General features: G+C 56.6%; 1 protein-coding gene across 2 annotated transcripts; it reads left to right on the forward strand.

Annotated features, from left to right (window-relative positions):
• Positions 1-1878: 1878 nt before the first annotated feature.
• EPHB3 (EPH receptor B3) lies at positions 1879-18426 on the forward strand. 2 transcript variants are annotated; one of them, XM_066325814.1, is made up of 15 exons: positions 1879-2532; positions 2901-3573; positions 10650-10805; positions 10956-11291; positions 12069-12193; positions 12336-12504; positions 12598-12703; positions 13071-13168; positions 13335-13457; positions 13556-13803; positions 14042-14257; positions 14349-14498; positions 14592-14785; positions 14951-15106; positions 15418-18426. In XM_066325814.1, exons 1-15 carry the CDS (start codon positions 2476-2478, stop codon positions 15524-15526), a joined length of 2916 nt encoding a protein of 971 aa, XP_066181911.1. In that variant the 5' UTR covers positions 1879-2475; the 3' UTR covers positions 15527-18426. The 2 variants fall into 2 exon arrangements, with proteins under 2 accessions (XP_066181911.1, XP_066181912.1); XM_066325815.1 differs by having other exon boundaries at positions 13116-13168.
• Positions 18427-19481: the final 1055 nt, after the last annotated feature.

The raw sequence follows: 19481 nt of genomic DNA on the forward strand, positions 1-19481 counted from the left end.
CACAGCGCTGCTGTGCCCTTATTAGGGCAGCCAGTGCGGGGCCTGTCCCTCACAGAGGTGTGGGCAGCCCCCATCTGAAACCTGCTCTCCCATCATCTGGCACTGCCCACCCGCCTTGGCAGCCACCCCATGCAGGGGTCTGGGAAGCACAGCAGCATGTCCAGTGGTCTTGTGGCCATGCAGAGCCACACTTGGGATCTTGACGGGGTTCAGTAAGTGATGGTGTGAGAAATGGGAAGGGAGAGAGAGAGCGGCTTGCTGGATAGTGCCATGGGACCGAGCAGAGGGTGCACATGTTGTATTTCTCTGGGGAATGGTTTTTCCCCAGGACCCCTGGAGCCTGTAACCATTAAGTTTGACCCCTTCCTTCCTTTCTTGACCCAATTGGCTGAGGTCCAGCCATCCCCCCTGGGCAGGAGCCTTGATAAGGCCCTGTTCTTCCTTCTCTCGCCCTCTGGCCCTCGTTCCCCTCCTGGAATAAACGTCTTGGATCAACCCTGGGGCTAAGAGCTTCTTTTGGATCTTCTGTCTTGTCCCTGAAATATCCCCCCAAAGCCTCCCAAGAAACTGAGCTAGCCCCAGGGGGCTGTAGGGGTTTGTTTCATGCAGTGTCCCACTCCTGCATTACCTGCTTGACAGAGAGCTTCTTCCTTCTCTCTGTTGTTGCCAGATGCCCTTAGTTTGTGTTCTTGAGAAACAGCAAATAACTCCTGCTCAGTAACCATCTTTGCACTGGTGTAAGTTTTAGCTGCTGCCCCTCTGCGCCTCTCCCAGTGGGGAGCTGGCACCATGAGAGGTTTTCCTCCCTGTGTCCCCAGTGCCGTGTCCACTGCTAGTGCCACCAGCTCACAATGGGACTGTGTGTTTTCTCCAGGTGAACAGCCTGGGCAAGAAGCAGGCTTGCTGGCCCAGCTGAGAATCTGGCAAGCCACGAGGCAGGTCAGAGAGCCCACGTGTCCTCAAATGTGCTTGTTTATCTGTGCTGCGGTGGCACCCACAGCCTGTGCTCCCAGCCTGTCTGTGGGCGCTGGCTTGGGAGCTGCTGGCGGGTCTCCCCGGGGTGGGACACGGGAAGAAGGTGTTTACGTCCAGTCAGGCTTCATCCGAAACCCTGCGATGCGTGAATGCTTCCTTCCTCCTCCACACTTCCTCCCTGGCTGGGTCAGCCTGGGGTTTTCCTGGGGTGAAAGGAAAGAAGCTGACATTGCCTCTTGCTGTGGGGCTGAACCATGGTGCTGGCACAACTGAGCTGCCCTGGCACATCCTTGTGCCCCAGCTGGCGATAGTGAGCAGTTCCCAGCCCACTGTTGGGACTAAGAGAGCCATGGCTCCCTGCCCTTCATCTTGAGCTCAGGTGGGCTCAGAAGTGGACGGATGGATGGGCAGCCCTTGGGAAGCTGCATGGGATTTAGGATGAGGCCATACTTGCAGCTGGGGAGGGGGAGGCTCTCTTCAGGGGGGCATTTTGGTGCTGGTCCTGGGTCCTGCTCAGTGCAGGCAGCAAAGCCCCCTGAGCACACCAGAGTCTCCAGGCGTTTCCACCCATCTTCTGCTAACCCCCCACTAGGTAGAAGAAGGTCCAGAGGACCTGGGGATGCTGGGGTGCCTGCTCACCTCCAAACAGCCTAAGGAAGGCCATCCTTGGAGCAGGGCTCACAGGGCCAGCAGCTCACAGATGGGCCACTGGCCCCTGAGCATGTCAGTGTGCTCTCATCCTTGTGTTTCTCTCCTGGTTTTTGCGCGTGGTGCTCTCGCGGAGCCACGCGGCTCTGCCTGGGATTAGCGACAGCTGCCTGCAATTGCAGCTCTTCCCAGACAAGCGTCTCGCTCCCCCAAGGCTGGGGCTGGGGCTGTTTGGGGAATGCTGCCGGGGTGGTTTGTCTTGTAGTCTGCTCCAGGAATGTTGGCCAGACGGTCAAATTCTTCTCCCCTCTTGTAAAATGAGTGATGTGGGGCGTCTCTGGGAGAGCAGCCTGCCAGTCCCTCCTCCTCTGGATAAACCTGCCTGGCCCGCACCGCCCTGTCATGGGAACGGGCCCTTTCAACCCCAGCCACATTAAATACGCACCCTGCCAAAGCAGAGGAGGAGGGTGCGGACAGGGGCGCCCAGCCTTCCTCCTTTGGCACCCCCTGCACTGCCTGGGGGGCACGTTTGGCTGTGCTAGTGGCTGGGGATGGCAGCCTGTCCCCATCTCCCCCTTGCCACCTGGCCAGCTCCTCATCCTGTCACTTGCCTGCTCCAGCACAGCTCTCCGGGGACGCCTTGCTCTTCCTGTTCTCTTGACAGGAGAAGAGAAATCTGGAGTCTGTCTGCGCTGCTCCCCCTCCTCCCACCATGTCTCACCCCCCAAGTTGCTGTTTTCCACAGAAATGTCAGGCTCAGCTCTCCTCTCCCCCACTCCTGTTTTTTTTCCCCTCTAATCTTGGCCTTCATCTCCAATTACTTCTTTCCTTCCTTTCTCTCCAGAGACCCTGATGGACACGAAGTGGGTGACCTCTGAGTTGGCATGGACAACTCATCCAGAGACAGGGGTAAGTTTGGAACCAGTCCTGGTCCTGACCTCTAAAGGGCAGAGCTGGCCCTGGCCCCATGGGAATCATGGTTGCTCACCAGCACCTTTGTGAAGCTGGCTGCATCTTTCTTCTTCCCTCCTGTGCATATCCTTGCCTCATGAAGCCATCTCCTCTTGACTCCATGCCAGTGGAGTGGGAGTGCCATGGTCCCTGGCCTGGGTTGCTCTTAGTCACCTTGATGACCAGGAGGGTTGTGATGGGTGGAGGTGCAGCTGCTGCTCTTCCCTGTTGACTGTTGCCTGTTCCCCCCCATCCTGTGCCATTCACATGTGTCTGTGGCACTGATATCCCTGGCTGAGGATCTAACCCTTTCCCTTTCAATACAGTGGGAAGAAGTCAGTGGCTATGACGAGGCCATGAACCCTATCCGCACGTACCAGGTCTGCAATGTACGGGAGGCCAACCAGAACAACTGGCTGCGTACCAAATTCATCCAGCGCCAGGATGTCCAGCGCGTCTATGTGGAGCTGAAGTTCACTGTGCGGGACTGCAACAGCATCCCCAACATCCCTGGCTCCTGCAAAGAGACCTTCAACCTTTTCTATTATGAGTCAGATACGGATTCTGCCTCTGCAAACAGCCCTTTCTGGATGGAGAACCCCTATATCAAAGTGGATACAATTGCCCCAGATGAGAGCTTCTCCAAGCTGGAGTCTGGCCGTGTGAACACCAAGGTGCGCAGCTTTGGCCCTCTCTCCAAGAATGGTTTTTACCTTGCCTTCCAAGACCTGGGAGCCTGCATGTCCCTCATCTCCGTCCGGGCTTTCTACAAGAAATGCTCCAACACCATTGCTGGCTTTGCAATCTTCCCGGAGACTTTAACGGGAGCTGAGCCCACTTCCCTGGTCATCGCACCGGGCACCTGCATCCCCAATGCGGTGGAGGTGTCGGTGCCCCTAAAGCTGTACTGCAACGGCGATGGCGAGTGGATGGTACCCGTGGGAGCGTGTACGTGTGCTGCTGGATATGAGCCCACCATGAAGGATACCCAGTGTCAAGGTATGTGCATGGCAGAATCAATGTGGCTTTTGTCCCCATGGGCGCGTTGATGTGAAGGAGGTGGTTTCGCATTGAGCTCAGTCTGGTTTTGGAGGCTTTTCCCTGATGAGTGAGCAGGGTGATGTCTCAGAGGACTGGTCTGCAATTTGACTCTGAGGCCTTAAAACCTTCGTGGTCTGGACTCATGCAGTGTCTGCTGGGACACACTGGTGAGCAGCCACCAGTGCTACCCTCTGTGGGATGCATCTCCTTGCACAGAGCTGCAGCTCAAGGCATGATGCTCAGCGGGAATCCAGCATATTTAAACCCTTGAGCGTTACCAAAATCACTCTCTCATCGCTGCTGCTGTATCCAGCATCTTCCCTTTCTCCCTCCTGCAGTGCTTGGGGCTGGGGCGAGCGATTGTTCTTGGCAAGTGTGATTTCACGCTGCTTGTGCGGAGGCACTCAGAAGCCCTGGTGGTGAACAGGGCTCCACTGTAGGAGAAGCCATGCTGATGCATGCTCCGCCTGCCAGTACTGAAAGCTAGCAGCAGGGATGGTAGGGACCAGCACAAAGGCAGGGGATGTGACCCAGCTCTGCGTGGGTCCTGCAGCTGTCATGCTCTCCCACGATAGCTTTGGTGTTGCTGTTTAACCCCAGTTTGGGTGTGTTGATAAGGAAAAATCTGTCTGGATGAATGTTGGACTCCCTTGGGGTGATTTTTTTCTTGGGAGCTGTCTCTGGCAGGCAGGACCCTGCCCTGGGGTGGCTGGGGTTTAGGGCAGAAAGTTTGCCGTTCCCCTTGGCTGCAGGCATTGTACAGGGAGTGGGATGCTGGCTGGGCCCCCAGCACTGGATGCCTTGTTCTCACTGATGACGGGATGCTTGGCGCCAGCCCTTTGCTCTTGGCAGGGGCCTAGTGATTTGGGATGACCTGTGACGTGGGGCTCGGGCCAGGCTGGCCTCCCCATTGGGTTTGGGAGCAGCATAGCTGACAGCCATGCTGCTGTGGCTAGTTAGGGAGAGGTCAGTCTCCACGGGCCACAGCTCTGGCAGAGCCTCTGGCACCATGAGTACCAGCACAGCTTTGACTTCAGTGCCACAGCCCCCTGCATCAGTCTTGTGAGCAGCCAATCTGGCTCCTCCTGAGCAGATGGACACCAGTGCCAGGCATCCACCCGCACTTCAGACTGCACTGAGGTCCATGCTCCTGGGGAGCTGCTTTCCTTCTTGCTTGGACTGGGAGATCTGAGACCATACATGATGTTGGCTCTTCCCCAGCAGACAGTGAGGTTTGGGCACAAGGTGACAGTTTCCAGCCAGTATCAGAGCTGTGCTGAGAGGGGACATCCCAAGGCAGGACAGGGCTCCTCAGATTAGGCTCAGGAGCCTGGGGCAGTGTCCTGTCTCCCCATCTCCAAGCTGGACAGACTCACATGTGGCAGCATTCCCAGAGCCTTTGACTTCCCACCAAGCCCCAGCTTCTGCTGCAGCAGGCAGGGAAGCCATGCTGGGCCGTGGGCACGTCTCCATCCGGCAGCCTGCCGTCTCGCTGGGCAGAAGCGGCAGTGTCCTCACGTTTCTCTGGGAAAGTTGCGCTGCGCTTGTAGGATCAGATTTTCCGCCATATGATCGTGTGTTTTAAGTGGAAACAGCTGAAGAAGGGCTGGGAGAAGCCGGAGCTGCAGCTCCTTTTCTCCTCTTGGCTGGCTGTTCCCTTACCCCATTTCCACAGTCCAGCACCACCGATAAGTTCCCGAGCCTGTGCCGTGGGCAGCAGTGTGGATGCAGGCCCCCAAAGCTGGGGCTTCATCACTGCCTCCCCAGGGAGCCTGCAGGGGCTTCACCGTTCGGGTGAGCAGCGCTCCAGAGTGCCAGATGGCATTTTAATAAATAACAATACCCAGTTACTGCTTAGATGGGATAAGCCCTGTTGTAAATCTCCCCCTTTTCCCAGACTTTCAGTGGCCTTTGAAGACCTCCTCCTCCTCCTCTTTATCTTCATCCAGAGCCAAGATTAGAGCTCGCATTCAGACCTGTTACAATGCAGCTTGTATCCCAGTCCCTCGGGAGCAGAGGGCTCATCCTGCCCGACTGAAGACAGTTTCTTTGGCGTGCTTTGTAAGGCGATACGCCAGGCTGGTACCTGGCGCTCTACTCCTGAGTTGCCACAGCATTGATTTGGCATCTCATTCTCAGCCTCATTATCTTTATTTAATTAGCACACGGCCCTTCTGGGGGTTGTGCTGCTTCCCACACACTCCTACCACGCAGAGCAGCAGAGGCAGCTCTTGGAGGACAAGGAGGAGCTGCTGGTCAGGGAGGGGGGCAAATGCTCCCACATGCCTCCGTGGGCTGGGGTTCACTGCATTCACACCCCAAGCCCTGCAGCCCCTGGGGTTTAGTCTTTCCCCCAACCCCATCCCTTCTCCTTTTGGTTAGGAGGCACCCAAACGGTTCAGGGGATTTGGTGTCACAGAGCTCCCCAAAATGCTCCTGGACATGTGCTCCATAATGGATTTGTTGGGATTTGCACCCCTTGTGTTGCTGACTTAACACAAATACAGAAAGTCTGCTGTGCCATGGTGAGCAGTGAGCCCCCTCTTTGCATGTCCCCTCTGCTCATGGGGGAGCCCTGGAGGTGGACCACAATGCCCCCAGAGCCTGCACCCGACTTGGGAGGGGAACTGTGTCTGTGTGATGCAGTCTGTGGATACCCAAACCGTAGGAGCACTGGAGGTGACGGTGTCCAGCATGACACCACACCTTCCTGAGACCCATTTCTCAGTCTTCTTGAGTTTCTTTTCTTGTGGCACCAGGCACTGAATATTTGGGCACAATCAGTAAGTGAGTGCAGGTCAGGCTGGGGCCAAAATCAGGATTTTTTTGCAAAAATAAATTTCCCTTGCAATCAGTGACTAATGAAAACATCACCCTGAATTAAATAAAAAAAATTGCCAAGCAAGCATTGCACTTGCCAACTGTTTGCAGCTTTGCATTGCAACATGGGCTTGCTGCATGAAACCCAGGAAGTGAAACTGCCTGGGATTAATTGCCCGGGATTCCAGATCAAAGGCAGCAGCAGGGAAGGCAGGGAGAGCTGCCGGTTTACAGCCAGGCAGCTCCACAATGGGTTACTTGTAACACAGTCGAGGAAATCTGCCCCTGCTGTCCTGCCTGTGACCCACTGTGGCTCAAGAGGCAGCTTTGCTTGTTGAAATTTTTTTTTATTTTCTTTAAAAAAAGGAAAAAAATTGTTTTCCTGCCTGTTCTTTGGATGCCACTTCAAACCCCCAAGGGCTCTTTCCCTTCTCTCCCTTCAGATTTACTCCATCCACTTCTGGACTGTGCTAGTGTGAAATATTTTCACCCGAAGGGTGATTATTTTACTTTTTTTTAAATAACTGCCTTTTAAGAGAGACTTAAAAACAGAGTTACCGCCTCGGCTGTAGCCAGGCTGTTGCTTCCACAGCTCTGCTCCATCTGTAGCCACTTACGACAGCGAGAAGGGAGCGAGCTGTGCAGGTTCATAAAGCACAGATCGTCCCGAACAGACCTGACTGCTGCCTCTAAAGAAATTACAGGGTTGATGGGCAAGGGGATATGATCAGTTTAATTTATCTAGGCTCAGGCAAGGCATCCTGCTTCAGTCCTACAGGGAGAGAAATAGCTGGAAGGATGCTGGAATATTGTAGTGTGAATGGGAAGCAGTCGAAACATGAAATATGGTAGTTTGGGGCTGGTTTTTCCCAGTGTGTCACGGCTATCCTTGTCTTCCCAAGGGAGAGGACCCCAAAGTTTTGGGGATGCATGCGTGGTTCATTGCAGCTTGCCTGCATCCCATGCAATAATGGAGGCTGCCTACGGGATGAGTCATTGCTCTCTGTTGCTGCCAGAAGGGTTTTATTTCGGTGTTTTTTTCAGCTCCCTTCCTTGAACTTTATTCACCAGGGTGGGGATTGTATTTGGGAATAGTACTCTCCTCTTCCCCAGCTCTGTGCTGCAGCTCTTCGAGACAGGATCAGGCCCTGGAGGTGGGTGGCTGATGAAAATCCTGGAGGGGCTGCCAGAAGCAGCCGGATGGCCGGGTTTGCCATGCCGGGTGTGCGATGCCTCATGGGGGTGTAGGGGCAGCTTTACAGCAGGGCTCTGTTACTGTCCTCCTCCCTCCCACACCCCACACAAATCCCCTCTGTGGCTGATGCCCGCTGTCAGGCCAGACTGCCTCTCCCTCCCATCACACCAAGCTGAAGCTCCTCTTCAGACCAGGGAGCTCCGCTCCGGTTCCCTGACCTGTTATCCTGTGGCTGTCACTGACTGTCATGTTCTCCCCAGAAGTGACCGCAACACAGCACCAGGAGATGTGATCTGTGTGCAGAGGTTCAGAGTTGTTATTTTATTTGAGGACACTTCAGCAGGAAAAGTGCTTATGCAAAGCTCTCGGTAGGGAGAAGGGAGCCTGGCTTCCCAGCTCCGGCTGGATGGAGTCACGTTCCCACTCCAGAGCTCCCAGGCTCGTTCCGCAGCGTGCCGGCCAAGACAGTGGTTGTTGTACAGGCAGTTTCTTGCAAAGAAGAGATGACACAGCGGCTTATCCACCAGGGACCTGGGATCAGCTTTCAGCTCGGTTACAGCCTTCAAATGTGGCGGCTGAGAGCTGTCACGCTGCCACCGAGGTCTTTATGCTCTGATTTATTAAGCAGGGTTGGAAACTTAAACACTGGAGTGCATCTGGGCCTCAGTCCCTCTGCTGCTCTTCCTCTTCTTAACGGCGATGGTTCATGGCTCGACCCCTCCTGCTAGGATGGCATGAAGATGCAAAGAAAAGGCTTTCATCCCTTGTGCCTGCGCTGGGCACTGCTGAAGGGTGGCAGGCAGCTGCTGAAGGACAGCTCTGCCTGTCCCTTTCTCCTGTGTTTGGGAGGCCACTATCACCTCCATGCCTGTCACCCACTGGTCACCGGCTGGCACTTCTTGTTCAGGAAACCAAATGCCCTCATCCCTCCTGCATCCTTTGCAAGCACTTGGCAGTCCTTAGCTGCCATGCCATGCTTGGGCTGTCAGCTTCACACAGACTCTGGTTGCTCCGGCTTCACTCTCCCCCCAACAAGCCTGTTCAGGGGGTTTTGTCCCTGATGGATCTGGGCTTCTCTCCATAACCAAAGCATGTTTGGCAGCTTTCTGAGCCCAGAGCGTTCCTGTCCAAGAGGTTTCAGTCATCTCTCATTCCTCAACAATCTGGTTCCTTATGTGTGAATCTGCATCCACCCAGTTTGAACTGCCTGGGACTCCAGCTGGGGTGGGTCTGCCTATGCCAAGGCTGCTCTGCAAACTCTGGGCTTCTGCTGTCCACATAAAGACACATTTTCTTGTGGCCTGGTTGTCCAGGGCTGGGGAGACAGAAGCCCTGGACCTGCTTCCCATTGCTTCCCATTGTTTGCCAAGGAGAAGATCTGTGCACTCTTTTGCCTTCCAGCCTGCACAGTCGGGACGGGCAAAGCTTTCATTTCCATAGGAAAGGCCCAGAGGCTGGGTGAACTCAGGTCAAGGAGCTGGAGTCAGTTGAGCCATGTAGTCAGTCCTGTTTTGACCAAAGAAGAGTCTCATTGCCGGAAGGTTCGCACCCTTGGGAGCAGGAAGCAGCTCCTGACACCCATCCAGGCAGAGGGGCTGGAGAGCAGGCAGTTGTCTCTGTGAGGGGCTGCTCTCACATCCCCCTGGCCAGCAGCACTGCACTGGAGCAGAGCTTCTCCCGTGGAGCTGCTGCTGCCTGGTGCCTGGACAAACCAGGGACCCAAGAGAGCACCTGGAGCTGTGTGCGGGTCCCTGCAGGGCCGGCTCAGCAGTGTGTGACTCACAGCCCTCCACGCCCCGTGTGGGGCCACAACCAGCCGGAAAACTTCCACAGAGGGTGTCAGGAGATGCCTCATAGCAGGAAACTTCCAGCACCAGGTGAAGCACCAGGAAACATCCCCCTGTTTTCAGGATGATGTGTGACAGGCGTGGGGTGTGGGAGGGTTATGTGCCCTCGGAGCTTCCCTAACGTGCTGGAGTGAGGAGGATATGCCCTCCTTCAGGCCCATCAGTGCTGATGCTGCCCCAGCTGTGGCAAACAGGGTGATGCCAAAGCAGGGCCGGCGCCAGTGGGTCTCTCACCTCATCCAGCTGCAAACACAGAGCACAAAATCCTCTTCCTTGGGCAGCAGTGTGATAAACTGGGGTATTTCAAGGTATGGATCAGGTTCCCGAGGCTGCTCTGCTCCTCGGCTCAAGTGCTGTTAATTCTTTCACGTGCCCCTCATTACAAATAAACACCTGGCGGTGCCAATCGGGCCATATCCCAGGACTTGTGGCTCCTTGGAGGACTCTGATCGGAAGTGGAGGAGGGAGGTGGCAGTGATGTTGAAGCAGCTCTTCAGCCAAGGACCTGCAGGAATGTTTTCATCTTGCTCAGCACTCCACTTGAGCCGACCTCGTGAGGTGCCGCCGCCCCGGGACTGAGAAGTGGCTCAAGAGCCTGAGGCGGAAGGTTTGGGGCTAAGTGGCTGATTTTGGGTGGTGGAGGCCTCTTGCAGGGACTGCTGCAGACAGGGCTGAGGAATTCTTTCCTTCTCAGCCTTATTTCCCCAGAGGATGGACCTGGCACTGTGAAGGTTGTCAGGCCTGGAAACCAGCACAGCCTTCCTCCATGGAAGGGAGTATGATAATACCCTTGGGAAGGGCAGTGAAGAAACATAACTGAGGAATGGAGTTCCTGGATGGACTTGCCCTGTCCCCTCATACTGCTGATAGTGACCAACTCTTCCCACCTCCAATTACCTCAGGCCTGCTGCCGGAGCACAGCATTTCCTGGCAGAGCTGTGGCTGAGCCATCTGATACTTCCAGTTTTCTCACCCTACCCAGCCATGAGGCCCTGAGCATCGCTGATGGCAGTGGAAAGGCTCATAGGAGACCTGAAGTCTTCAAGACACTGATCAAAGATTTAGCAGGGCAGCGAGGAAGGGTCTACCCAGCTATGTTGGAAGCAGTGAATGTTTTCTGGGTTCACTTAATAACTCAATCTTAAAAACAGGTCTGTTTTTCTTTCCTCCAGCATGCGGCCCAGGAACCTTCAAGTCCAAGCAGGGGGAAGGCCCCTGCTCTCCCTGCCCTCCCAACAGCCGGACCACGTCTGGAGCAGCAATGGTCTGCACTTGTCGAAATGGCTTTTTCCGGGCAGACACGGACCCCGCAGACAGCGCCTGCACCAGTGAGTCCTGCTCTGGGCAAGGAGGGGAGGCAGGGGAAGCTGTGGAGGTGATGGGGATCTGTGTCTGGGGTGGTGGTATGTGCTGTGCCCATGCCAAGGGTGAGCTGGCCATGAAGACACACCACCCCTGCCCCTCACATTTCCCTGCAGGTGTCCCCTCAGCCCCCCGCAATGTCATCTCCAACGTGAACGAGACGTCACTGGGGCTGGAGTGGAGCGAGCCACAGGACACGGGCGGGCGGGATGACCTGCTCTACAACGTCATCTGCAAGAAGTGCAGCGTGGAGCGGCGCCTGTGCACCCGCTGCGACGACAACGTGGAGTTCGTGCCGCGCCAGCTCGGCCTCACTGAGCGACGCATCTACATCAGCAACCTGATGGCCCACACCCAGTACACCTTTGAGATCCAGGCCGTGAACGGCATCTCCAACAAGAGTCCCTACCCTCCCCACTTTGCCTCTGTCAACATCACCACCAACCAGGCAGGTCAGTGGAGCCACCAGGGAGCAGGGGTTGTATCTCCTCCACAGAGCGGAGTGGAGCAGAGATTTCTTTCTGACAGCCTGGGAGGCTGCAGTCCTTTGTGGTGCTGCCTAACTGGCTCTCATCTAATCCCCTGGGTAAACTGTCCTCTCTGTTTAAAGCATATCCCCAGAGGAGATGAGATCAGAATGCATGGAAGTGCAGAAGACTGGGGCTGGCTGATGCTCCAGAGAGCTCTGAATTTCCTAGAACCTACCCCAGAGATGCTGTGCCTGCTGCGAGGGGAGGAGGAAGGAAATGAGATTTCTCTCCTGTGTGCCTGGGAAGGCTCAGCACCAGCCCAAGCTTTTGCAGGCAGCCAAGTGCTCTGCCATTCCCTCCTTCCTCCCACTCTGGCCCCACTCCAGCGTGCTGGTAATCTCCAGCCACTGCGCACTGATCTGATTTCACGGGTCTTGCTGCTGGGGTGGAGCACAGAGCTCCTGGTGAGTGGAGGAGGAGAGGAAGCCCCAGTTTGGGCTGACAGGGCCCTTCCCCATACCAGTTTGCATCTAGGCACGGGGTGAAGCATGACCTCAGTGTTATTTCTGAGGCTCCCATTGGTGTTGAGATCACATCTCCTTATGGAGACTTGGGAGAGGCCAGTCTCAAAGCTTTTCCATGCCTTTCCACCAAGATTATCCAAGCAGGTCACAGGCAGAGCATCCCCTACATTGTGTGGGATGGTGGAGGGGGAAACCTGGCACAGGTGCCTCATTCCTTCCCTGCCCTCCTTCCTAGCCCCATCTGCCGTGCCAACGATGCACCTGCACAGCAGCACCGGGAACAGCATGACGCTTTCATGGACTCCCCCAGAGAGACCCAATGGCATCATCCTGGACTACGAGATCAAGTACTCAGAGAAGGTACAGCAGAAGCAGCCTTTCCGCTCCTCCAGCCCTTCTAGTTGACCATCAGCACGATGGCAAAGGGGGTCCCTGCAGACATGGTTTCTGGGGGATGTGGGAGTGGCTTCACAGAGGTGACACCCACATGTCTCCCCTACAGCAAGGCCAGAACGATGGCATCGCCAACACAGTCACCAGCCAGAAGAACTCGGTGCGGCTGGACGGGCTGAAGGCCAATGCTCGGTACATGGTGCAGGTCCGGGCGCGCACCGTGGCGGGATACGGCCGCTACAGCCTCCCCACGGAGTTTCAGACAACTGCGGAGGGCGGTAGGTACCAGCACTGGGCTGCCTCCGTCACCCAGCCCTCCCACGTGTGCTGCTTTCCCAGCTTGACTTTGATTCCGCCTGTCTCTCCATCAGGTTCCACCAGCAAGACTTTCCAGGAGCTGCCTCTCATCGTGGGATCGGCCACTGCAGGGCTGGTGTTCGTCATCGTGGTGGTGGTGATTGCTATCGTCTGCTTCAGGTACTGGCTTTTCAGGGAAGAGGGCTTCAAGTCTGGGTTTGGGAGTTGCTCATGTCTGCCACAGAGTTATCCCCCTTACCTGTGGGCAGAGCTCTGGCAGCTCCAGCCACTGAGTGAAGGACTGGACTGACCACACGTGGATCCCAGAGCAGGGGTCCTGTGGGAGGATTGTGCCTCTGCTTCCCCAGCACGAGCTGGGCTCTGCCCAGGCTCCTGCCATGCACACAGCACAACTAGGCCATCTCCTCCCATTGCGTCTCGGGTGGAGGGATGGCTCTGCACACAGGCTGCCAGAGGGAAGGCTCTCAGGCATAGGCTGTCTGTGCTGGGATTTCTAAGTTGGCAGTGAATGTCTTTGCCCCATCAGGAAAGGGATGGTTACTGAACACCTCCTCTCGTCTCCTTTGGGCAGGAAGCAGCGCAACAACACTGACCCTGAGTACACAGAGAAGCTGCAGCAATATGGTGAGTGTGAGAGCCCAGCAAATGGACTCTACCTGCCCTCTCCCAATTCCTGTCCCATGCAAAGGGGCAGCCTTTGCTAACAAGGGGTAGGCTGACAGTCAGCCAAGTGGTTTGACATTTGTCACCCTTGCTGCGTCCCTCCTGGTGATGACTTCTGCCCTTGCAGTTACCCCTGGGATGAAGGTGTACATTGACCCTTTCACCTATGAGGACCCAAATGAAGCTGTCCGGGAATTCGCCAAAGAGATTGACATCTCCTGTGTGAAAATTGAGGAGGTCATTGGAGCAGGCAAGTCTTGGGGCTGGGCACAGCAAGTGCTGAGACTGCTGCCTCTCACCCTGTCCTGTGGCTCACCATGCTGCTCCCCTCTCTCCTTCCCTCTATAGGGGAGTTTGGTGAGGTGTGCCGTGGGCGCCTGAAGCTACCTGGCCGCCGCGAGATCTTCGTGGCCATCAAGACACTCAAGGTGGGCTACACAGAGCGGCAGCGGCGCGACTTCCTGAGCGAGGCCAGCATCATGGGCCAGTTTGACCACCCCAACATCATCCACCTGGAGGGAGTGGTGACCAAGAGCCGCCCCGTCATGATCATCACGGAATTCATGGAGAACTGTGCGCTTGACTCCTTCCTCCGGGTGAGCATCCATCCCCTCCTGCCCTGGGCTGGGGGCTGCAGTGCATGCGGGGACAGCAGCTCTGAGCCCTTCTCCATCTCATTGTGATGCTGATGTCCCCAGGGTTAAGCTCTTCACAAACATCCTGAGTGGGAGAAGAGGGGTGGCTCTAGGGAGGAGGAAGGTGATAATAGAACATCGGGATCCATCCTCTATCTGTTCAGTATGTTGCAAACCCTTCTGATCTCTCCTCTGGCAGCTGAATGATGGGCAGTTCACAGTCATCCAGCTGGTGGGAATGATGCGAGGCATCGCCGCTGGCATGAAGTACCTTTCGGAGATGAACTATGTGCATCGGGACCTGGCTGCCCGCAACATCCTGGTCAACAGCAATTTGGTCTGCAAAGTGTCTGACTTCGGGCTCTCTCGCTTTCTGGAGGATGACCCAGCTGACCCCACCTACACCAGCTCTCTGGTATGGGACACTCACAAGGGATCCACTGATCTGGGGGTGGAGGGAGACACCTCAGTTATGCACTGAATTGTGGAGCTGTCTATCCATGCAGGGGGGCAAGATCCCAATCAGATGGACAGCTCCTGAGGCCATTGCCTACCGCAAATTCACTTCAGCCAGCGACGTGTGGAGCTACGGCATCGTCATGTGGGAAGTGATGTCCTATGGGGAGCGACCCTACTGGGACATGTCCAACCAGGATGTAAGTGCTCTCTGGGGAATAGGGAACTGGGAACTGTAGGCTGCTGTGGGAGCCCAGGTGGCTCACAACCTGCCTCTGCCTCTCTCTCTGCAGGTGATCAATGCCGTGGAGCAGGATTACCGCCTGCCACCCCCCATGGACTGCCCCACTGCTCTGCACCAGCTGATGCTGGACTGCTGGGTGCGAGACCGCAACCTAAGGCCCAAATTTGCACAGATCGTCAACACGCTGGACAAGCTCATCCGCAATGCTGCCAGCCTGAAGGTCATCGCCAGCGTCCAGTCTGGGTCAGTGACATCCTTGTTTCCAGCCAGCACTTACCCCAGGTTCCAGGGAACACTGGAGTGGTTGGGAATAGAGCTGTGGGAGGCAGGGATAAGAAATGTCCCTTGCTTCCAGTTACACATCTCCATCCCCTGCTCCCTGTGACCTGTGGCTCTCTTGTCCTTTAGCATCTCCCAACCGCTCCTGGACCGCACTGTCCCAGATTACACCACCTTCACCACCGTGGGAGACTGGCTGGATGCCATCAAAATGGGACGGTACAAGGAGAACTTTGTCAATGCTGGGTTTGCCTCCTTTGACCTGGTGGCACAGATGACCGCAGAGTAAGTCCCTGCTTGGAGGGGAGGAGGGAGGAGACTGGGACTGGGGCTGCTGCACACTGTCCCTTGCCTATCTGACATCCACCTCCTCCCACCTGGGTATGTGGTGGGCTGAATTAAGGACTGAGATTCAGCATCCAATTCCAACGGAGTTCAGGTTCAGGATTCAGCATCCAGTCCCCTTTGGTGTTAGAGGGAGCACTGGAGCTTGGCAGAGGGCTGTAGTGATGGATAGATCCCTTGCCCCTGTGGGGCAGGACCACATGTTGATGTTGCTGGTGGCTGGGGGCTGAGTGTTCACCTTTTCCTTGCAGGGACCTGCTGAGGATAGGGGTGACGCTAGCAGGGCACCAGAAGAAGATCCTGAGCAGCATTCAGGACATGAGGCTGCAGATGAACCAGACGCTCCCAGTGCAGGTTTGACCACAGGGGACTCTGCATTGGAAAGGACCAAGGGAACCTGCCAAAAAGGTTCAGTTTGCGGTGCAGCCCAGCTTCCTGTTTTCCCCTCCACATGGCGCTCCTCTGCCTCGGACGGTCGCCTGGGACGGGATGGGACGGGACGCCCTTCCCTGGATCGAAGGCACTCATGCTGAGAGGGAGCCCAGCTTTTCGTCCCGTGTCCTGGAATGGCGAGGCAGCAACACATCTTCATATTGAAGATGGATTATGGGACAGAGATGGCACATCCCACTTCCCACCCTGTCTTGGTGCTCATCGGTTTGAAGAGTTGTTCTGCTTCTTGGATTTCTTTTCACCCTGTTTTCCTCCCAGTCTTCACTTCCCTCACCTCCCCGAGGCCACAGACTGTTGACCCGTCCGCCGAGTCCGTCAGACACGTCTGAAGCCTTCCCTAACTCTGTTCCCCACGTGGAAGCAGCCGGGGGAGGCCGAGCCAACGACAGGGCAGGGGCCACCAGCCCCAGACAATCAATCCTCTCCTCCAGCCCTGGCAAGCCCTCCGCCCAAGGGTCTGCACTGGAACATGTCCGAAGGGAAGGCTTCACTCCCTTTCTTGGCTTTGCACGCCAGAACCCGAACCCGATTTACTATGCAGGGAGTTAGGCAAAAAAAAAAAAAAATAGGAAAAAAAGAAAAAAAGAGATATATTAAAAAAAGGTAAGAGGGAGCAGAAAGGGGAGGGAGGGGGACCAGATGCCCGGCTCCTCATCTCTTACCCTCTTGGTTCTCCTGGCCGGCTCTGGACTGCAGAGCGAGGCCAATCAGCACGTTTGCACAGGGACCCTCCGCCCCCGGACCGTCGGCAGCCGCGCCCCACCAGGGGCCGGAGAGCGGGGCTGGGGTGGGGGCTGCGCCGGGGGCCGCGGCTCCCCCAGCCTCCTCTTTTATGCAGAAGGAGCAGGTGCCGCCGGCGCGGCTGCCCACTCCTGACACACGCTGTGATTGCTGCCAAAAGACTCACTCACCTTTCCCTGAGGATTCACTGCAGCCCGGTTCCTCCGAGCCGAGGGAGAGACTCCCAGCGTGCCTGAGTGTGCGTGAGTGTGTGCATGCGTGCGTGGGTGTGTGCTGGCCGCAGGACTGTGGGAGGCAATGGGCAGAATAAAGGCAATAAGAATTTTACCCGAGTTTCCTTTGCTCGATCGCGCTCTCATTGGATGGGCCCGGCTACCTGCAGCTTTGCTGCCCACCAGGGTCATCCTCCTCCTCCTCCTGGCCGACCCCAAGCTGGCTGTGTGCCCCTTTCTGCTCTCCCCTTCTCTTGCTGTCATGTTTTCAGGTTGTCCGACGGGGACCAGGCAGTGATGCTGTACCAACCCTGTGTACCAACCCTGGGAGACTCAGCAAGCTCCCCATGGCGCACACAGGGTGGAGGCTCTGAGTCTCAGGTCAGAGCCAGTCAGGAAACTAATATACTAGAGATACTCAGAATTTTTTCCCCCTATACCCTCCTCAAGTCAGGCTGGAACTGTGGGAACCAAACAGGGAATGTGAAAGCCAAGCAGGGAACAGTCGTACGCACTGCTCATCCAATGCCAGAGGGTTCTCACAGCTCTGGGGCTTCTCCATAGGGAACTGCCCTTCCCCTGCTCCCTCTGGGCAGTCTGGTCCTCAGCAGGATGGTTGCAGCAGCCCCTGGCACTCCTGGATTACTGGCCTCACTCCTCCCTAAAAAATGATTCTTAAGCACGGGGATCTCACCAGGTGAACAGACCAGCTGCAGGTGGCAAGGTAACTCTGGGAGAGCAGATCTGGTGGGGCCGATGCCCTCAGTCTAGGGGAGATTTGTCCATAGTAGCCAAGTGGAACCCCAGTTGCTCGTCCTGGGATTCTTAGGTCCCCCTTGGCTGCAGTACCTCTTGCTAACTGGCTTTTGGGGTGCTTAGCTGGCAGTTCAGAGAGGCAAGTGGTCTCTCCCCACAATGAGGGGTGCAGTCCTGTGCTCCTCAGTGCTTGGCCCTGATCCCCTCCTCTCCAGGCTGACAGGACAGGTGCTGTTTTTCCCCTTTCCTTGGAACAGGCCTGCCCTTGGGTTTCTCATTAACCCTGTCCTTCTCCCCAGGGTAAACGAGTCCAGGAGGGCAGGTGGCAGCAGGTCTTGCAGTAGGAAAGGTCTCCCCACATCCCACCATCTCTGACATTTATCTGGGATGTTGGCTGACATGGGACACCACAGCCCCATTTTGCTGGGGTTTCCCATCCCGGCTTGCTCCCTACCCTGGCTGCTCCCCAGCCCTGCCATGGTGGGACCCCAAACAGCAGTGCTGGACAGACCTCACCCCTCTCCCAGATCAGGAGGACAAACCTGGCATTGAGAGGCTTTTAAGAGCAAGTGGCTGAAGAGATATGAGAGCCTGTTTGGGGCCTGCTAACCCCCCTCAGCCACCACATGCAGAAGCACAATGGGGCACAGGGGCTGCCCCTGCCTCCCTTGTCCCCCAGCCCCTGCTGCTGCAAAGTTTGGGATCCCACCAGCCCTGGTGCCTCTCAGACAGCCCCATATCAGCCCTCCATCCCAGCCTGGCTTTGAGAAGGGGTTCTTATTGTAAACAAACCCCTTCACCCACCCTTCTCTATGCACACCCTGCTCCCATGGGGCAGGACACACCATCCCTGCAGCCAGCCCTGGGTCTCGCCCCAGCCACAAGGATGCACCCAGGGTGCACCCAGCAGCTCTCCACATCCTGTACCTGCCTCTTCCCTTTCCATACAGATCTGGGGGAAAGCTGTGTTCCATGGTGAAAAAAAAAAGCAACAGCAAAAAACAGCAGCCAGGGAAATCAATGCGAGCGTGCGTTTGTAAAAATATTTTTTAACGGAAAGACTTTTTTTCAATTAAATTATTTAAGGAATTTTATGGAGGTCTGTGGTGCCTGTGTGGTTCTTGGGGGGCTCTGGGTGGCAGGGAGCCCTGTGCTGGGCAGGTGAGGGTGTGTTTGGGCACTGTATGTGTAAAAGTGGGTCCATGGCAGTGAGCAGGAGGCACAAAACCCCACATGGGTGCAAACCCAGTCCAATACCTCCCCCCAGAAGATGCTCTCTGCCTCTTCCCGGAACAGCCAATGTGTGAGGACATTTTGAGGGGCCGAATGAACCAGATGATGCTCCCAGGGCTGCCAACCCTCGGGTGCCACTGCAGGAACATCCTGGGGCCATGGGAATGGGAGCAGCGTGGGGTGGCCCTTGGGGAGCATTGGTGGCCAGGCTGGGCTGGGGGGAAGGCAAAGCACTGCCTGCACCCCTGCCTGTGCTCTGCCTGCGCCCTGCGCTTCCCCCCTCCCAGCCCGTGCAAAAGAGCCTTTTGTGCTGCTGGGTTTTTTTCCCCCCTTTTAATTCCTAACCAGGAGATTAAGGGAAGACAAAGGCTACGATTGTTCCCGCTCTGCAGAGAGCTGGAAAGTTCGGGGAGGGGGGATCGTCCCTTTCCAGACAGACCCAGAGGAGGGGGACATGCGCCCCAGGTGGAGGGGCCGGGATGGGGGAACACCCTGGGAGCGGCGGTGGGGGGTCCCAGGGGCACAGCTGGGATGAAGGCACACTGGGTGTTAAGGGGGAACCCCGCTGGGGTGGCCCGGGGGCTCGGGGCTCCAGCAGGAGGGTGGGAGGCTATCTGCAGCAGAGGAGGAGGAAGGCTGAGGAGGATGGGTTGGCCGGCTCGCCGGCTGCTTGGCGTTTTCCCTGCTAACTCTTGGCTGACACCTCAACAGCTTGGCAGGGAGAGGATCCCGCAGCCCCGTCAGCCGCCTGGGGCCGGCACAGCTGGAAGGGATCACGGCTCGGCATGGCTCGGCACAGATTGGCACAGCTTGGCACAGCACCTCTGAGACCCGGCAGGCCAGCACGAGGCACGGGGCTGTGAAGGCACAGGCTTTCTCTACAACCTCCACCATGCCCTGTCCCCACTGCCACCCTGTGC

The sequence above is a fragment of the Sylvia atricapilla genome, chromosome 10 (assembly GCF_009819655.1).
Source record: "Sylvia atricapilla isolate bSylAtr1 chromosome 10, bSylAtr1.pri, whole genome shotgun sequence".
Lineage (NCBI taxonomy): Eukaryota > Metazoa > Chordata > Aves > Passeriformes > Sylviidae > Sylvia > Sylvia atricapilla.